Here is a 20,892-nt window from a genome sequence, read left to right as displayed (position 1 = left end):
CTAACTTGTCAGAGCGAAGTCTGGGTTCTCCACCTCCATGCGCTGCAACTGAGCTCCCAAGTAAACCTGTAGCACACAGAAATAACATCATTTAAATAATTCTGTACTGCAAGCTCTGCAAACTCTGCAATTCCTAGCCCTATTCACTGAGTTTAGGATATGATAATGGTAATGGAAATAGTTTAATTTTATTTGAAAATGCATACAAGTTACAATGGAGTACATCACATAATTCAATACACAGTTCCACATGTCCAAAAGAAGTAAGAAGAAGCAAAGCTCATTTAATCTATTGCAGTACATTTATTCACTTCCTGTATTCCATATGTGATTTTTTATAATCATCATGATGTAATTAAGATTTTTTTTCATTATAAATAGAAATCATATTTAATAATCAGTATAATAATAAATAAATAATAATGAATTGAGACAAACATAACAAACAAGTTCAAGACTCTTCTTCCCTGTATTTTGCAAACATCAACTGCTTGTATTGTTTCTTGAATTTTTTAATCTATTATGATCCCCAGAAATTTATTTTCGTTCACCCTTTCAATGTCCACTCCATCTATTTGTATTTGGTCGTACGTGTCCTTTTTGTAATTACCAAATAGCATTATTTTAGTTTTACTTAAGTTCAAGGATAATCTGTTTTAATCAAACCATTTTTTTAATATGGCCGTTTCATACAGTATATGATCCATAATTAAATGGATGCCCAGCAAACTCCTCCAAAATGCAATCATGCAAGGCTCCTTGGTATTTTTAGAACAACAGTGAATATTTTTAATGGAAATGAACGAATATCAGCCATTCTCAATAAACTACCATACCTTGATGTCGATGCCACGTGCTGAGGACGAGCTGTCGAAGAACCTGGAGGGAATCCTGGAGGACATGTCAGGTTCATCTCGACCAAAGCCGAGATTCAGGAGGATTTCCTCCGGGTCCTCCTCGTAAAGGTCAAGCAACTCTGACACGCTTTGGACAAACAGACACACATAATAGAAGCTGTTCACTGGTACAGTGAGGCCAATAATGATGAGTCTGAGTAGAAGGTGAGGAACAGCGTATTGGGTGTCCCTAAAGTCTGAACACATAGGCAAAAGTGCATATATTATACAATTATAAAAAGAATGGTAATAGAGTAATTGAGAGTAGTAAAGAGTAATGTATTTTCATTAACACTGTCAAAATTAGCGTGTTAACAGCAGTAACTAATTTATTTAATTAATTACGTTAACATTTTTTGTGTCATTAACGCATGTGCATCATGTCAAACCACATCTGTCATGATGGCAGACGGAGCCACAATAGCGTCCCTACAGAGTCTGCCGCTCTTTAATAACCAATACATCAACAGCAGTGCAATTCCAACACCATATATGTATATCCAACTCACAAACATGTCTCTAATCAGGTCTGCATCAGAACAACACTTCCTCATTGTCACTAGACGCTTTCAGACACTCCGAAAATCACAAAAACGTCCTTATTATCCGTGTGTGCGTGGTGTAAATAATAGAAAGACAGAAAAAAAAGTTGATATTCTTATCTCTCACATGCATTTAAGTATGCTCGGAAGACCCAAAAAGTACATTTACAACTCAAAACATGTGAATTCAACTTAAGTTACGTGGTGTCTTTGATCACACTATTAAAGAGACTAGCGTTAGGGAAATACATTTTCAGACGTGTGTGGTATCTTTTAGGTTGATTTAAATTTTAAGTTGATTTGGATCTGTTAATAAACACAAATATATATCATTGTGTCCTGTCATTTATCTTTCTATTCATAAAATACAGCAAAAATGGCTATATTTCACACATAGTGGCAAATGGTGATTAATCATGATTAATTAATTTGAACATTGATTAATTTGATAACATTTTTTAATCATTTCACAGCCATAATTTTTATTCCATATACCTTTTACAGTATAAGTAAATGATATAATATAATATATTTTTTATTTATAGCTTTATTTGATTCAAATAAAATATATATTTATTTACTTTATTTATTAATATGAATTAAATTAAACTGAAAGTATGTATGATATATGCGTATATTATATGTCCCTATTAATTAGGCACAACCCGTATAGTTAGTTACAAAACACCGGAAACAGTTGTGGCCTGTCCAAAAAGCTGCACCACAAAGACAGTGAACATCAAACTCCACACAAGCAGGTGGCAGTGCTCTTGAACATTTACAAACAAGTAGTACTAGTACTGTAAAACAGACCTTTCACTTTGTTTTTATTCAGTTATGTTCCTCAGGACACCAATCATCCAATCAGTTCCTGAAGAGTACTGACCTGGACACGGTGCTGCTCTTCCCTGACCCAGTGGAGTTCATACTTCTCCCTTTTTCTTTGTACTGACTCCTTTTCTGATTGGCGGCGAGACCACCGCTGAAGGGAGGAGCGTGGCGGGAAGTGAGTGAGCAAGCGAGCAGCGGGAAGCTAGTTTAATGATTTGAGAAGAAGCGGACTCACCAGGATCCAGTCTTCTTGTTGCTGGATTGAAGATGGTCAGCTGTAAAGACACATACGTCAACATGTACATGACAGTAAGTAGCAATAGTCTAGCTGCTAAGTGCGTAAGTGTGTTCACACTGAGAAGTACGGCAAAATGCAGTGCACTGTCAGTACTCGAATGTTGCACTCAAAACAGTCAAAATGGTGAGTTAGCATTAATGGATACACCCTCAATAGAAATAATGGCGGCTGAGGAGTAACCCGTAGCAGCGTAAAATAGTGACGGGTAAATATTGTGACAGTCATTTCCGTTAATTGTGCAACGACAGTAATGGATTTGACTACACTGTCAAAATCTGCACACTCAGGACTTAGTACGTAGTGGACTACATATTGACATGTACTGACAAAAGTATTCCACTTGATTGTTTGACCCTTTGTTTGTTACTTCCTTGTTCATGGAGGATCATGTAAAATGACAAGATTGCCATTTTCATTTGTGGGGGACAGGGGGACATGACTCATATTTGTTAGTTAGCAGACTAGTTTCTCCTTCACAGAGAAGTAACAGTCAGACGGGACGCTACTGTTTGCATACTGTTTGCATCCTGACACCATGATCCCATTTCCTTGAAAAGGGGAATATAAATCCCTATGTCCAGACTTTCAAAATGTCTTTCCTTGGTACATGCAGCAGAAAACAGTTATGTCATTTTTCAAAATCCTGCTTGCTAACCAACTAACTAACTCGAAACCAAAACAATACCTTTCACCTTCACGGTTTGGTGCCTGGCAGAAGAAAACAATGTGTTCATTTCCTGGAGAGATAATTAATCCCATTCCAAACCTCATCTCTTCTGAAATATTTGAAGCCTCATCAAGATGTACAAAGGTGTGCTCAAGGGTGGAAATCATGCAATGGCTTACATCAGGGACCTACTGTATGCTGCTCACTGCCACTACGGGCAAGTCTTCATGCTAGCTCATGCTGTATGGGGCTTGCTATGAAATGCTGTGATGTATTCAGCAGTCCTACTGTCCTTGATTCATCACCTCATAGCCTTCCACGCATAATTTGTGCGAGTGGAAGCTTTAAATTTGGTCAAGTGCAGCAAGTAAAGCAGATATTGGGTGAGGAGCTCCAGCAAAACGGAAAGCTGACAATGAATTTTCATCAGACATCACATCAAAATTAAAAATTTCTTCTGTTGGGTTCTTCAAAACAAAACTTACCAACACAACCGTTTTGCAACAGGTGTCATATACAGTGGAATATAGAATTCCTAGAGCTTCTAAGTGTAAAATGCCACACACCATCGCTAAGGAATTAATATTGTCTCTACTGTGATTGATGAAGCGACAGCCAGTAAATCAAAAACTATCCCTCTATCAAACAATACGATTTATTTATGATATGTCAAAAGACTACGAGCTTAATGACAAGATAGGGGACAACCGTTTTTGCCCTATCGGTGGATGAAGCGACCGACGGCAACAAGACCTGCTTATTAATAATTTATGTCAGATTTATTGACACCGATGATCTGAGGGAGGATAAGCTTTTCTGGAAGCCTGTGAAAGAGGCTGATGTGAACTGGGAGGACTGCGTGGGCATCTGCACCGACGGGGCACAGACAATGGCAGTGAAATGGGGAGGGCTGCAGGTGCTCATCAAGCGTGTCTCCCGTCATACAGTGGACGTATTGCATGATCCACAAAGGCTTGATATTTTTGTTTCAGTTTAATCTTCACACGTTGATGCTGCCATTCTTTGATTCCTGTTTTGTCAAAGTTTGGGAACCACTGCCACAAGAAATCCCGAAAACGTAATTTTTGTTTTTTTTTTTGTTTCTGGGTAAAATTGTCACCATCATAAACTTTTTATTGTTCAGGCAACATTTTAAGCACTGAGAAGTTAAGCAGTGTTCATGTTATGACGCATCTCTTAAAATGAAGCCACTTTAAAAGATGCAGAATGTCATGTGTTTTCTTTTCCAGCCTGTCTAAGCTCGTCTCACTCAGCTGAAATCCTTTTTTTCCTCCTTGAATGCAGCATGTTCTCCTCAGAAGGCTGACAGCCATATTAAAGACCACTGCGAGGCAACACACACAATGCACCCCATGGTGAAGCAGCCTCTTATGGTAAAGCACCTAGTCCATCCCGAAGCCTCAACTTCATTAATTGCCTTTCCATCCTATTCATGCATTATGACTGTGGTAATCCTCAGTGTATCATCTTAGCATCTGTTTAGCCCGGACTGAAGTAGGACTGAAGCAGGAAGTAGACTGAGTCCCTCGAGTCAAAAAGCAGCTTACGTTCTATTATCTATGAAGTCATCTGTTCAAAGCTGCCGTCTTTGTGCAGGCAGCTTCATGCTCACCTTTGTTTTCATTTCAACAACCCTGGACTTGAACTCTCAGAGGCACACAAAGACTCCACACAAAGCCCTGCACGCATCTGTGATCGAAACTACGCAACCTATGAACTCATTAGCCTCCACGGAGTTGTGCCGAGAGCTTCTACACAAACACTGCGCCTTGATTCGCACAATTCGATACTCAGACTTAGTCTTTTTAGTGCTTAAGTGCGTTCACACAGAAAAGTATGGGAAAATGCAGTGCACTCTGTGTCTGATGTTGCACTCAAAATGCTCAAAATGGTGAGTGTGCAGGGCTGGATATGTAGGCTGTGTCTCAAATGGAATAAATAGTTCCATTAGTACACTTGAATACGTATACTACATACACTATGTTTTTAGTTGCAGAGTGTGCACATTTTGACAGCATAGCGCTGTCCCAAATCCATTGCACAGCGAATGTAATGGATTTGGGACAGCGGTACGCTGTAAAAATGTGCACACTCAGAAACTAATCACACAGTGTACACAGTATACTTATTGAACTGTATTTAACTGACGGAAGTATTCCATTTGAAACACAACAAAAGTCATTAGGAGCTACTCTTGATATCACACTGAAGTGCAGCTAATTGACTATGGACGCCTCCATGAGAACCTGAGGAATCATGTCCTGTTGGTGCTCTCAGGTGACGCGTGTAGCAACACCACAGTCTGTTGACATTGGTGCTGGTTCACGATCACCTGTTCATGTGTGGTGTGACAAGGTCATCAGAAGTGTTTAAATGTTATGAGAATATGATAAATAGATCATGAAGAGGACCTAAGGTGGACGAGTGATGTTTCCAAGTGGGAGTTGACTTTTGTCTAGATGACACTATGAGTCAACGTGCATGTGGTGGGTGGGAAGACTTTGAGTCAAGAATGCTTTGAGTCAACAATTGGACTCATCTTCATGCGGTTCTTTTTAACATCTGCAGGTGTACCACTGCATTGTCCCCAGTGAACTTTAAACATGAGCCAAATTAACATGAACAAGCTCTAAGAGGTCTTCCAAAACAAAGGCATGAGACCGACAACGTGATCCTTGACTGTCTTGCTTACTGTATGAATTGGGATGGAAGGTTTATTACCCATCCCAGTGTCAAATGTTGGGCACCTGCACATTCTGATGCCTAAGCAAAGTCCTTATATAATGAATTAATGTCGCCCCTGACGGTATGTCCCGACTGAGGCAGAACACTGTTGGAGGACACGTGGAGGTTTAGGAGTCCCTCCCCAAGGACAAGTCCAAAAAAAGTAAACATGGATGGAACTGTAAGAGTCAGTCTTTCTGGCGTCTGCGTGAAGAAATATACACAAGACTAGTGAAGCATGATGACAATCGTCCAATCAATAGTGGCTCCCTGCAACATAAGTTTCCACTACCATTATTGGGCCCTGTGCTTCCAACGGCACCCCCGCCCTCCTTAACATTTCACATTGATCCAGATCACTGTACTTGTTAACACAATAATTCAATAACATTCATCCTCTGAGTAATCATTGCGCACACATTGTGTATTTATATTGTGTTGCTCTCAACACAGAAGCAGACCACACACATGCAAGCTTGCAAGAAGAGAGGTCAGAGTGAGGCGAAGGTTCCTCTGAGCTGAGGTTGGGGGTTTTTCAGGGTGTACTCACGAGGACATTCGTACCGTGCTGGACTTGGGCACGATTCCCTCTCCCTCCCCTGGCCCCCGCTGGCCTGCACTCAAGCTGAGCATCCGAGCTTGTTTGCTTGTCCCATCACGTCTACTCTGCTGTTTCTCTGGCTTTGTGGATTATTTACAGTATTATTTTTAGTCATTCTGATTATTTCTATTGCGCAAGGTGCAGGATGTCAATTACATGCGAGGGGAGAGATAGCATGAATTAAATGACACTTCTTTGTTACGCACCCGATTGTAGTCTTGGGTGAGTGAGTGTGATGTGTGGTTGAGTTCAGGATTATTTTGAGACTTTGTACGTTACTTCCATTATGAATTTTGTCAGTTATCATTACAGTGAAATAAAAAAGGAGAGAGCAATTCCTTACCTTTGTCCCCGTGGCTTATTGGGAAGTGGAAGAGGCCGGAGAACAAAGCCTTCTCTTGAATCAACATAAGGCTCACTGGGATATTGATTCTGGTCTTCCAGCCAAAGCAGGAGCAACCTTTCCATCTGAGTCGCACTGTTTAATTACTACTGTCCCTGTTATAGGAGCAGATCCTTTAACATGCTCAAGGATAGGATCTTCATCCTTAACTCATTCAATACCAAAGATGTAGTTAAACGTTTTTATAAACCGGAACGCCCGATCCCAAAAACATATTTTTTTGTGCGAGAGGCCGAAAGAGGTGATGATGCAACTCCACACTAATGGATTTCACTTCAGAGTAATTTTAAGCCATGAAAACGGCCACATGGTGGTAGAAGTGCATTTAATAAGAGCTCGGCAGAGATCATGTGGACAGAAAAACATACATCACAGGAAGGAGGAAGTGAGAGAGCGTGGAGGAGTGTAGCATGCAGAAGGTTATGCACACACACACACACACACATGCACACATATAGTTCAGTTCCAAATGTGAAAATTGTAAATTGTTATTTTAAAGTAACAACCTGTTTTTGTGTGTTGTTTATGTTGGTATAGTTGTTAGATATTTGAGCTGTCACAAAAGCAAAAAATATTTGTGTCAAAATGAAAGTTATGCTTGAAATGTGTCTTTTCACAAAAAGCTGGTTTTCTCTCTTTTGTAGTCGGGAACTGATATTTTCCTGAAACCTACCTAAGTTCTACTGCTGAGTACTAAAGAACGGAAAAAGGTAGAAACAAACCTTTTTTTCTGATGAAAGACGGGAGGCTAATCTTTCTTTTGGTAGCTTCCATGTTTATATAGCCATACAACACAATATTCTGTGTGCCTTGAAAGATCATTCAAAATTATGTAAAATGGCCGGTACTGAAGGGGTTGTCTTTTGAAAAATGGCTGGGATTTAATGAGTTAACGACGATCGTGACAGTCGACCAAAAGTGCGGCCAATATTGGTGGGCGTTTCTCCTACCTCAGGATTGGTGCATTTTCACCAGAATACCCTGCCTTATGCTTGGGAGACAAAATGACGTGCAAAAAGTTAATAAGTGACCTTGTCCTTACTTAGTGTTGCTGCGAATGAGGCACACACTGTGTTCATCCGTGTGGCGCAGGACGAGTAACACAGTGCATCCTTGCGTGCAGCGCATCCTAAGCACATGCTGTAACTAGTTCTCGTGGGAGCCCAGTTTTTATGGACCAATATTATATTTTTAATTAATTCGTGGGCACACGTTTCTAACCGCAAAACGTTGTAACACAGAACGCCGTAAACCGAAGACCACCTGTACATGTTTGGCCGTTCACAGTGACTTCCTGTTCAGGGCAAAGTAAGCTTCAAAATAAAAGCATTGCAATATTAACCTGGATTCTAGCTTTATTGTCATTGTGGTCAACACTTACAACAAAATTATGTATAATATAATAAGTAAATGTGCAAGCAATGGCGAGTTTCAGGTTTGATTACGTCGAGGTAAGGGGATTTCACTATAATAACCTGCACTGAGAGGAGCAATCGCATTACAGTCATTCTATGACTCGGCTATGTTGCGCGTGTGCATGTGCAAGGAATCGTGTCAGGCCCTTGACCACCTCTCCCAATCATACCAAAGAAGGGGAAGTGTAGCGTTTCAGGTGTGAAGTGGGCCCAGGCACGGTACGGTTGGTCAAGTGTGAGTACAACCTCTGTCTTACTGACGGACACCTCCACGGGGAAGCAGACCAGCAGTGGGACCCGTCACCCTTCCTAGGGCGGCCCCTCATGTGCTGCTTCTGCTTCGTATGATGTTATGAATTTTTTTTTTTTAAATCAAAAAACGTTGCTGGCAATTCTGACACAATATGACGTCATTGTGGTCTTTATTTGTGCACGCTGCACAACATCGCTAATGAATGCACTTTAAAGTAAATAAAGTAGGCAGTTGTATCAAAGATGCATCTGGTCAGTTACATCACAGTTTCTAGATGACTTTCACAAAGTAAGACCTGGCTGAGAAGCTTACTATTGATGTTGTTTAATCATTAAACACACCTGTCGGCCCAAGCGAGTGTGCGATTGGTGTTTAGCTAGCAGACCTGACGCTGCCGATTCTCACACTTGAGCGCTGGCTACGTGACGACATGCCTGACTTACTGGCGGCGAGGGAAGAGGAGAAAGAGCTTTTGAAATTGAAAAGTCATTACGGACCTTCAGCTCCCAGAGAAAGGTCATCTTCGAAGCTGCAGCCGTTCCTCAGCGCTCCTCCTGTCACACGCCACAAGAAACACGTTGTTTAAAACTATTCAAACAGCCAAAAGTGAGAAGTGGCACATGTTACCTTTGCTGGGAGATGCACTCTGGTCATCTAGTGAGACAGCCAGTGGTGTCCTGTAATGAAACATATGAAATAAAACATGGTTGTGTGGGGGTGTGTTTCTACTTTACATTACTGTGACATCATCACCTACCTGCAGTACATTCAGCCCGATTGTCACTTTTGCTAAATGACCGGTTCAAGTGAAGGAATGCAGTCAGTCATGTGCTTCTAATAACCAGGATCCTTCTTACTATTGCGAGCTAATTGCTTGTCAAACAACAAATCTGTCACTCTCACGCTAACTGGTCAAACACATAGCTTGAGCTACTTGCCTGCCAAGCACTATGCTAATACATGCTAAACTTCGCTAACTTCCTGTAAAGCGCATGCTAATGTTGTCACACGACCTGCCAGTAAGGCTCGAGTCAAATAAGCCTCGTCATCAGGCCATATGTTCACAACCTGGGGCACCATACCTTGCAGAGGCTAGCTAACCCAGTCTTACCTGTCAGTCAGGCTCGGGCAAGCTGTGGCGTCGCAAGCAGGTCACTTGTCGTGATGGACTGGTGACTAGGCCAGACTAGACAACACCAGACCAGTTGTCCCAGACAGACTGGTACTTGGCAAGTGAGCTGGCGGCAGCTGGACAGCTAGTAGGCTGTTACACAACCTGACGCGCTTATCAATGGGACAAACTTCATGCTAGCCTTCCACAAACACACGCACACACCAACACTTGTAGGCATGCGCAGCAGCAGTGTTTGCACGTCCTTCTGCTTTCCGCCAGCGGCCATGTCGACCCCGCAGCTCTGTCCCGTGGCCGTTGTCAAGGTAATGAGTGATTCCTTCGCTTAGCATGCTATACTATACAGTAAGTTGAAGTTGTGCGCTATAACACCCTCTGTGTGTGCGTGTGTGTGTATGTGTGATAAGAGTGTTGACTCAGCAGAAAGAACTCCTCCTTTATTTACTTGCTCTTTTCTGCCTTTCTTTACATCTTTTGACAGCTTCTTCTTTGCCTTCACAGCCTTGCGGGCGTTGGTCCGCTTGCGTATGACTGTGTGTGTGTGTTCAAAGTGTTGTATATCTAGGCAAAGACTATGTGTTGGTTCTACGTCAGCAGGTGATAACAGCACAACACAACCTCCCCTCCCACACACACACACACACACACACACACACGCACGCACGCACGCACGCACGCACGCACGCACGCACACCTTGAGATGCCAGTAAAAGTATGAATCAAGTGAGTAAGGAGTTCATCCCCAGTTGTCAATCAAAGCAGTATCTCCATATGGTAGCAAAGCAGAAATAAAGCAAGGTGATGGGTGATGAACGTTACCTGCATTGGTCGAGCCAGCTGGTGATCTTGTTGGGAGTAAGCCCTGGGCAGAAAAATTAAAAGACAGGAAAAAGAGAGAGCGAGAGAGAGCGAGAGAGAGCAAGAGAGAGAGAGAGAGGGAGAGACATAGAAAAAAAGAGAGAGAGAGAGGGAGAGAGACATGATCAAAACAGGTTTAAAAATAAATGATAATGGCGTTGAAAGCTTCCGGCATGCTGGCTAATAGTTTTGATAGTGCTCCACTGGACTGTGTTTGCTTCCCTAAACGTTTGTTTGTTTTATTTTTTTCACCCCCCCCAACAAGAAGTTGGAAGAAGAAGCGTCCAAAGACAGGCAAAAGAGTCACTAAGGCTACTGGGCGCAAATGTGACGTGTTCAAACAAGACGCAGACGCACACCTTGCCAGCATCCCCGCAATGACAGCGGCAACAAGGAAACATTTGACTGGCACTAGCATGCTAACGTTTGCTAAATCAGCTGGATCAGGGGTGCCCAATGTGCGGCCCGGAGGCCATTTGCCACCAGCAACTTATTTTTTTTTAAATAAATCAAATTAGAAATAAATTAAATAAAACTACAAAAGGAGCAGCAAAAAAAGCAACATATAACATCATGTAAAAAACATCATGTAGAAAACCTGTTTACGACCTCCTAAATACGGTTTTTAACATTATTATAGCCCTCTAGACATGAACTGAACACCCCCATAGTCACCTTTACACTTTTACCCAATACAGTAGACAAAAGAGTAAAGAAGCCATTTAAGACATAAGACCCATGCTTGTGTGTGTTGCTATAAATGTGTTCCCTAGGGGAGCAGAGTGAGTGGCTGACAGTAAGTGACGTTGCGGTTCAGAGTTGAGTTTCATCTTGCCGTGGGTTACGGCCGCAACAGTCGCCCATGTTTTAAGTAGGGATTTTTATTGCCTGCTGTGAGATAATTTAAACCTCTAATAAAAGCCTGTTGATCTGGCAGTTAAGGCTGGTGATCATGAAACATTACTGAAATAATACTGACATCTAGTGACTAGTGTGGAGTACTACGCCAACATTTTTTAATGTGTCTTGAATGCCTTATATTTGTATTTTAGTTCATTTCGCTATTTTTATGCTTGAAAATGCATAATTTAGGCAAAACATGCGTAACATTAGCTTAAATGTGCATGTTTTGACTAACAATAGGCCATATTCAGCCATAAAACAGTAGGATTTACTAATTAATATATTGTAAAAAACCATGATAGCATGAAGCCACAAAATTCGAACTGCAAAGCGGCGAGGGACGACTGTACTAATAACAACTGGAAAAGGTCATTGTTAATAAATTGTACGTGAAGCTGAATTGCTGCACAGAAAACAATGTATCTGAATTAAAAATAAATATACTTAAATACAAGAAACGTGGAAATTTTTGGGGATGTGGAAAATTGTTAGCTGGGATGTTCCCATGGTGGAATGGTTTGAATTGGTTGAGAAATGTGGGGGAAATGCCATTATCTTAAACAGAAATTTTTACAATAAATGTGGGAATTTCTGGGAAAGTGATAGGCTTCAGCATACCCCCGCGACCCTAATGAGGATAAGCGGCATACAAAATGGATGGATGGATGGATGTCTATAGAGTGTGACCTGAATGACGGTGGACTGAATGACTGACTGAAGTTCTTCGCATGTCTACCTTGGATTGGTTTCAGCATTGGATTCTTTTTTAGCAAAATTTACAGCCTGCACAAAAATACCCTAAAAACAACTACAGTAAAAACTTTTTTATTTGTATTATTTTTTTTTTTTTTACAAAATTAGAAATTATGATTTGACATGTGCATCAGTAATGAAGGGTGTGATGGGTGCGGCCAGTGAAATTGAACTCAGCTTTCCAAAAAAGGTCATTAATCGAAGTTACTTCATGATTTAACACGGGAAAGCAATTACTAGGTTTGGATCAGTGACCTTGAAATCTAGAAAACTGTAGGTCATTCTCTACTTCTGATCTCCAGTGTAAAGTAGCGAAACAACAGAAGAATAAGCGATTAGTACACTTGTGTAACTGGAACCACGTAACAGCAAAGATCAACCAGCTATTAAGACTAATCATAGGGGTGTCCGGATCCGATACTGATATGGGATATCTGCCCGATATAGTGCTGGGCAATTATAAGATCATGATTGGCATGGGTGTAACAAGATCTCGTGTCACAAGACCTTGCGAGATTAAAACATGACAAGCTTTTTCGTTCAAAAAAATGGGCACTACGCCTGGGGCGATAATAAATCAATTAATCACACAATAAATGAGCTCATCATTTTCCCAGCCTCAATACCTTGCCATTTGCATGCCTATCTGTTTGTCTCTCACCTCCAAACAAGCATGAAGGGAGTTCACTCGGTGCATTGGTTAATACCATAGAACAACAGCATGAATGGAGTGAGTGCAACGGGTGCGATGGTGCAACATTTGCAACACAATGATATCATGCAAAAGAGGGTGCATGGTCACCATAATTAATGTTCACACATCCATGGTGTAGACATGACAGAGCACCCCGTGTCTTTGATGGGCTACGTCTGACTTCCTCTAAGCAGTCAGCATCAAGGAAGTCAAACAATAAATGGCATCTGTCTCATACCAATGTATCTGAGGGTTTCAGGATGCTAGCTGGTGTGGAAGTTCGGTGTAAATAAAGGACGGGAGCTATGGCTAGGCAAGTTTATTCATTTGCACAGTAAGTCTCTGTTAGCGACAGGCAAGAGACCTCAACCCATACAGCACACTTGCGGCCTTCAAATGAAGAGCGCTATCCCATTTACTTGTGTTAACAAAATAAGGGTGTCATAAAAAAATAGCTTACACCAACATTGCGGCAGCAAACAAAGTCTACTACTTTTCGAAAGTACACATCCTTTGTGAACGTGTACTCCTGTAAAAAGGAACTGAGAAGAAACATTTATATTCAAGTTGAATGGTTTGATATTTATAACTGGTTGAAAATAGCCCTGGAAGAAATTCATAGTAAAGCTGATCAAAAGTTCCTATCATTAAACAATTCATGGAGAGGTTCAGACATTTCATCCAAAAAAAACTCTGGTTAGCTCCCTCATTTAAAGCAACTAAACTTTTATGACAGTGCCTCTTAAAAGCATCGGAATCGAGAATAGTTAGGAACCAAAATCGAAATGATGGATCTGAACCGAATTTGTTCAAATTGAAACGATGCCCAACCCTACAGTACTGGTGACACCCCTACTGATTGGTGATCGCAATAACTTTCAGGTCAATAACGGTCATCAGCTATGATCATATTTACTCGTTCAGAATGGCGGAAATGTCCGTGACGACAGCCAACCAGAGTCAACCTTTTTCTGCTCCACTTCCGTTTGTAAGTTGCCGGAGAAGTACACAGAATGACTGAACGTGGAGCTAAACGCAGAGCTGAGGGCAGCAAACAACATTCGGAGTTATCCTTCGAAGATGAGGCTATTTGTCAGGAATGTTACAATTCCAGCACTGTTTCACTAGGTTTCGAATACCGGTTTATCCAGTTTGTTAAACGTTCCCCTTCATTTTGGTATAAAATTTATATGCATACTTAAATCAGAGCAAACACGACTGGACAAGAAAGTGAAGCGTCAAATTTAATCCGAAAGAAGGCTTGCAACATCTGACGGGGATAAAATATGTATTACTTACATATTTATCAGTACGATAACATTTAATCCAAATCTGATTATTAGAAATATATTTTTCTCTTGTCGTGGAATTATTGGGGCATGTCATGTCATGTTCACCCCTTCAAACGACCATCTGCCTCCGTGCTACAGTATATCCCTATATGACGCTTGAGTGTGCTACATTCATGAACCAATTCTGTTAAATATGTCATGTCAACTAAGATAAAAACAAGGTTTTAATACATTCCATATGCTGAAATCTACGTGTTGAAAATTTTATTGAGCTCAGATAAATAAGAATCGAATAAGATAAGAAAGAGATGCAGTTTTGAGTCCTCAATCATAGCTTTTGTCTTGCATCAATAGTAAATAGTGAAGGGGCGACAGCGAAACACTATTGAATTCAAGAACCAACTCATGTCAAAACATGAAGGTGGTGGTGGTTGATCTCAATGTCACATTGTGTTTTTGAGAACAGTGGTCAAGAATCATGTCTTCAGTGAAAGTAAAAGCCACCTTAAATGCTCATTTATCCCTTTCATTCATCATTTATATGTATTCATATGCATTTTGAATTGTTTTCTGCATGTAAAACTACAATTGCAAAACTATCAAAATGTGTTTCGTGTTAACATTTTTTGTTGTCTGTAACGTATTAAATGGATTTACATTATTTCTTAAAATTGATTCAGTTAATGGAATGAATTAATGACAATAACCAAGGGTCCACTGTACTTATTGAAGTGTACTGATGGAAGTATTCCATTTAAGACACAGCCTGTGTCTGCGTGACAGAGGCTACACAGACAGTGGTGATTTTTACCTGGTGCTTCTGAGGTTCTCTGAGAATCTCCATCAGTACCCCTGCTATTGGGCTGAGGCTCCAGGGGGCTTGAGGACTCTGGTTTCTGCGTCTCCTGCCAGGTGGAGTCTCTGCTTTTGGCCCAGGCGCGGCGCCGCAGGGAGGCCAGGCTGCAGTCCGGCGACCCGCTGGGATCTGAAGATGAAATAAATCCAATAGAGACTCAAGACACTGAAGTTATCAAGGATCTTCGGACCCACTTCACGGCCCTAACATGTCCCACCTGGAGCGGGGACAGGGTCCAGTCCAACAGTCTCCCTCTCCATGCGGACTGCCGGTCAGAGCACGCGGTCCAGCTGGGAGACTGAAGTCGCTATGGTAACATCATCAGCAGCAACACACCTGCAAGGCGACGACATATGATTGGACACCAGAGCTCCTGGTTGTGGCCGTGGCTTCGCATGTGATACCCAGACAAGACGACGACAATAACACAACCCTTCTGAGTGAACCACACGAGACGAGTGGAGGACAGAGACAGAAATAGATGAGCTTGGGACAAAAAAGTGAATGAGAATGTGTGAAACAGGAAACAAGTGTTTACAACGACCGGCACAACAACTTCCTGTCTGAGAAGGACAAGGAAACACGGAGCTGCTGGTGGTGGTGGTGGGAATGGAGGGAGCGGTGATTTTCATATACAAATTTAAAACATCAACATGACAACACACACACAGAAGAATACACAGGGACTTTAAAACATCACAAATCCACCAGGACAAACTTTGTTCAGCACAGTCTAAAAATGGAATTGAACAAGGAAACATAAGAAAAAAAAAACAATGGGGAAATCTAAATACTTAGAAAAGAGTTGTAATCTAGCAAGGAAAAAAAGTAAATTTCACAAGAATAAAGTAACATTATGAGGAAAAATGTCATTTTAGTAGCCTGAAGTTGAAATATTAAATATTAAATTTTTTTTTTTAATTAAGTCAAAAACAATGAATAAAGTTGTAATTTTTGGAAACTTTTATAACATGGGAATAAAGTCAAAATATTAGGAGAAGAAAAAAGTAGTTTTCTAATTCAATTTTATGAGATTAAACTCCTAAAATGAGGAAAAATATAGTAGTAGTAGTAACAATGTTGACATGAAGAAAAAATACATTCTTGTTAAAAGATATAAAGACAAAATTTACAAGAGGAAACCTGAAATGAAATGGTTGAAAAATAAAAAATAAAAAAACAGCAGAAATGGAAAAAACAGCTGTGATTTTACGGGAATAAAGTCAAAATTTTAACAAAAAATGTCATAATGGAACGAAGAACAAAAGTAGCATTTTTAAAAGAATAAACTCGCTTTATTACGGAAAAAACATCATTTTTAGTAGCATTTCACCTGTATTACAAAGGTGAAATGCAGTTTTTTCTTGAGCTACATATAGCTTCTTAGCATATCCCTGTGTTGGTCTACAAAATATCAAAGTGGCCCTTGCATCCTTTCATTTTTCACTATGTGGCCCTCGCTGGAAAAAGTTTGGACACCCCTGCTGTACGGGCTCAAGCCCGCGACTACACATGCCCACCGATAAAGAACCTTGTTGAGCGTGACAGCCAGTGGACGAAAATCCCCAACGCGGTTCTTAAGGAGTCAGGGAGTGAAGTTTACTGGACATACCATCGCACAGCTACGCTAGCTGGCATCTGTTACAAGCGCACTCATGCACTCATAAGATTTCCATGAGCACACTTTGCGCAGATTTTGAAAGTGTAGTGCTGTCCCAAATCCATTACTGTCGTTGCGCACTTACGGGCAACGACTGTAGCAGTATTTACCCGTTTCCTCTTTGTCTGTTCCGCCACTACGGGTTGCTCCTGGGCTGCCATTATTTCAAGTTAATCCCTCCCCTTCCGCTACGTAGCCAAGATGACAAATTAATGATAAGTGTCCAGCACCACTCACCATTTTGAGTGCAACATCAGCACTGTGCTGCACTTCTCAGTGTGAACGCGCTCATGCACTCGAAAAACTAAGTGTAAGTACAGAAGTGTGCGATTCAAAACACAGCCACACAATTCACAGAAGCACGTCGCCTCGTCGTTAAAAAAAAAAAAAAGTCCAAACAATGCCAATGCCTTGCTCAAGGGCACATCAACACAACACTGCGGCACTCAGTCCCTAACAGACATGAAGCAATGTTTGACCCACTTGTTCCTAAGTGAAGTCCCATTAGTTGACAAGGTGTAAGGACAACACAACCGCATCAAGTACACACTGACCACCACAAGCACATCAACGACAAACACATGCAGTGCACTACACTATTGGTTTCATTCAACTTTAGCTTTTAAGCCAAACATGAAATGACAATGACTTCCACATCAGCCAGACATTCGGGAAAGGTGACGTGATATTTTTGGAGACTAGTTTGCAGAGAAAGTAAATACTGTATGTTTACAGTCTCACTAATAAGCGTGTCCTCAAAGTGTTACAAACTAGTTGCTTCAGGTTTTTTGAAACGTTTATGAAATCAAAAATGTTACTTGGTACCGATATTGAACCTGCTTGATGGCGAGTCAAGTGTCAGTTAAGTGTCTCTAACTAGTTTTTACATTCATTTAAACCGTCACTAACCAGTTTGTTCTAACATTTCTAATGTCACCACAACGACACCGACGAGTTCGTCCTTATTTCTAAGTAGTTTGTAGACTTTAACGCACCACTTTCATAGTTTTTCTTGATAGATTAAGGAGTTTGTCCTGACGCCAAACGTCTTTAAAGTAGTTTATCTTTCACATAAACTTTTAAAGCGTGACTAACTAAGCTATCTGGTGACTAAACAAGTGCCTCTAACTAGTTTGTCCAGACATTTTAGAAACGTCACAAACCAGTCTACCAAAAAAAACCAAAAATTAAAAAGCGTCACTAACAAGTTAAGCTAATGTTAGCTAGTGTGTTAGTTAGCTAGTCACGGTCAGGTCCACGGTTTAGCGCTGCCTTAGAGAGTGTCTCTGTCCTCACCTTCATGTTGGTCCACACGTCTTGTCTCTTCTGCCCAACTGTCAAAGACGTCCAAACTTTCCAGAGACGTCCCACATTCCTGCTTCCGCTTCCTGATGGCTGCAGCAGGCCGGAGGGGGCGGGTAAACAGCGACCTCTGCCGGAGTATAAACAGCATTACAGCTCCACTTTTCCGCTACGCGCTCTGTTATTGTAATATAATTGCTAATAAATTCAATGAAATAATAATTAACACTTAGTTACGTGTTGTCTCCTCTGCCAGAGACGTCAAGACTGTGCAGAGACGTCCCCACAACATTCGTGCTTCCGCTTTTTGATGGCCGCAGCAAGCAGGAAGGGGGCGGGAAAAAGCGACCTCGGCCAGAGGATGGCAGCATTACATCTCGAGTTTACCACTGTAAACTGGTCATTATTGTGGTGTGTGGGGGGGTTACGCGTGTGTTTGTGTGCGTGTGTTTGTGTGTGTGAGAGAGAGAAGTGGGAGTAGTGACGTCACCTTGTATGTTTGCACTATGTTACATGTTTTCACGGCGCTAACTGTTGCGTCATCGCTGTGTGTTCGATAATGAGCTGAGTGAATGAGCCTGAAATGCTCACTGTTGACCACTAGGTGGCAGCAAAGACCATCACAGTGCTAATGACTGGTCAGGCAAGAATACCACCTTATCGAAAGATTGACTTCTGATTGACACTGTCAGCTACTACAGAGTGATACTACAAATTTACGTTTCAATCCAACCAAGTAAATAAAGGGCACGTATCACGATACTGATACATTTTACTTTACTGCGATCACTGAACAATGTTGTGATTTAGCCTTTAATTTGTTTATCATGATTGTAATCAGAATAAAACACAAAGATTTTAAGCAAACAATTTAAAAACATAACACACATTTTTTTCAGCAAAATAAAGTCAATAGTGCGAAATAGGTAAACAAAAGCAAAAACTACAAAATATTTCCCTGCTTCTTCTTCTCTTGTTCTCTACTTTCCCCAGCTACAAGTTGCTCCTCATAATTTCAAGTTAGGCCCTGCACACTCACCATTTGGGGTGTGTTGAGTGCAACATCCGGGTACTGGCGGTGCACTGCATCTTGCCGTACTTCTCAGTGTGATTAACGCACTTACGCACTCACAATGTTAAGTGGAAGTGTACAAATTGAAACACAGGCTAAGTGGAAGTACTAAGTGCGCCAATTGAAACACAGCCCGAGACTAGTTTGACACGTGGACTATAGTCTTCGCATAGTATAACCAAATGTGATGAAAAATATGCATTTTGAGACAATGTTTAGACATATGTCTGGGAATATTCTCATTCATCCAGGTCACTGTATTCAATCGATCGCAACTGGACTTTTTCTAAGACAGTCCAAACAGTCCAGTTGCGATCGGTTGAATGCCCTGAGAGTGTTTAGACAAAAGTGAAATTCTTATTATTAATCAAATATAAATACAAATAAAAAAAATAAAAGGCTGAATCATGCTGTTTCTATCCTTAGCAGCTAGCAGGTAATCTGACCGGACGTTATTTACATTCATGGTGTCGTTACCGTGGTGATTGTTGGGCTGCTTCACAGGAGACATGTTTTTACTCTCATTTCTGCCTTTCCTGCTCGGTTCACCTACAGTAGATGTGGCCTCTGATGGGGTGACAATAGTCAAAGTCATTCAAGAAGTCTATTATAAATAAAGTATGTTGTGTGACATTAAACTGTGTGTGTGTGTGTGTATGTGTGTATGTTGGGGGGGGCTGTGTGTGTGATCCTGCGTTAAACATTAGCCACCAGATGATCCAAGCTGACCAAAGTTCTCCAAAGTTGCCCGGTAACCTCCTGGCAACCACTTCATCATGTCATCCTCATCATCCTCGTTGCCACGGCAACACGCTCACCTGGAAAGCAGGAACAAAGTCCACTAAAATTAAGGCCCGTTTTATGTTGCGCCTCAAAAGTCAAACAACACTTCCAACTTCAAACTTTACATCCGGACCGTCCTCGTGTGTCACGCTAGGTCAGCCAGCATGTCATGGAGCAAATCCACAAGTGAGTTGCGATTGTTATTGGCACTTCTTGTGTCACCACAGAAGGGTAGCAGCGATGGCAAAGACAAATAACGTTGCTCATATTGTAGAATTTCCTACGCCGTAGTGCGTAGGAAATTCTACAATATGAGCAACACAATTCATCATTTTTTTCTTCTCAAATGAATATTTTTTTTTAACTGTTCACAGGCAAACCCGCGCATTCACATGTTTTCTCTCCAAAAATAGGCATTTTTTTCCACAGAAAACCTATCTCACCCCCCCCCCCCCCCACACACACACACACATACTGCTCACATGAAGTGGATGCAACCAAACAAATGACAGATGATGACAAATTGTAAAGTCGACATCTCTGTCAGTGTAAACAAGTAAGTGAGGACGTGCGTGCATGATTGGGACACATTTGATTGGTTAGACTAGCGGCAGGGAACCTATGGCTGGCAAGCCAGATGTGGCTCTGTCAATGACTGCACCCGGCTCGCAGACATTTCTATTATTGGCAAGTCAGTCTGTCAGGGTGGATAGTTTTACTTTATTTTTGTTTTATCACACAATCTTTCACTTCTTTTTATACTGGTGCGGCAGTTAACAATGTTAAAATGTGACTTCAAACATTGCCTGTGCACTTAACAAAAGCTTTAATGATGACCAAAGTTTGTATTTCAGATTTGTTAGCTTTGTTAGCTTTGTTAGCTTTTCATATTTGTTACAGTAGCTTTCAGTGCACACTAGCTGTTCTCACTAGAAC

The 20,892-nt window shown here is 41.2% G+C and overlaps 1 protein-coding gene across 4 annotated transcripts in view; it reads right to left on the bottom strand.

Moving 5' to 3' along the window:
* itprid2 (ITPR interacting domain containing 2) overlaps window positions 1-18,411 on the bottom strand; it is a 32,577-nt gene extending 14,166 nt beyond the window's left edge. For 2 of the 4 annotated variants that reach the window (XM_054787334.1, XM_054787336.1), the window contains exons 1-11: window positions 18,339-18,411; window positions 18,096-18,231; window positions 15,357-15,475; window positions 15,095-15,268; window positions 10,603-10,645; window positions 9,279-9,328; window positions 9,149-9,205; window positions 2,505-2,544; window positions 2,325-2,420; window positions 837-984; window positions 6-66 (exon numbers count right to left, since the gene is read on the bottom strand). In XM_054787334.1, coding sequence (XP_054643309.1) covers window positions 6-66; window positions 837-984; window positions 2,325-2,420; window positions 2,505-2,544; window positions 9,149-9,205; window positions 9,279-9,328; window positions 10,603-10,645; window positions 15,095-15,268; window positions 15,357-15,399 — 712 coding nt within the window. In that variant the 5' untranslated portion in view covers window positions 15,400-15,475; window positions 18,096-18,231; window positions 18,339-18,411. Of the gene's footprint in view, window positions 1-5; window positions 67-836; window positions 985-2,324; window positions 2,421-2,504; window positions 2,545-9,148; window positions 9,206-9,278; window positions 9,329-9,762; window positions 9,919-10,602; window positions 10,646-15,094; window positions 15,269-15,356; window positions 15,476-18,095; window positions 18,240-18,338 lie in introns of those variants that run through there. The other 2 variants (XM_054787335.1, XM_054787337.1) reach the window with 2 other exon arrangements.
* Window positions 18,412-20,892: the final 2,481 nt, after the last annotated feature.

Source organism: Dunckerocampus dactyliophorus, chromosome 9, assembly GCF_027744805.1.
Source record: "Dunckerocampus dactyliophorus isolate RoL2022-P2 chromosome 9, RoL_Ddac_1.1, whole genome shotgun sequence".
Lineage (NCBI taxonomy): Eukaryota > Metazoa > Chordata > Actinopteri > Syngnathiformes > Syngnathidae > Dunckerocampus > Dunckerocampus dactyliophorus.
This window is presented reverse-complemented; position numbering and strand designations above follow the sequence as displayed.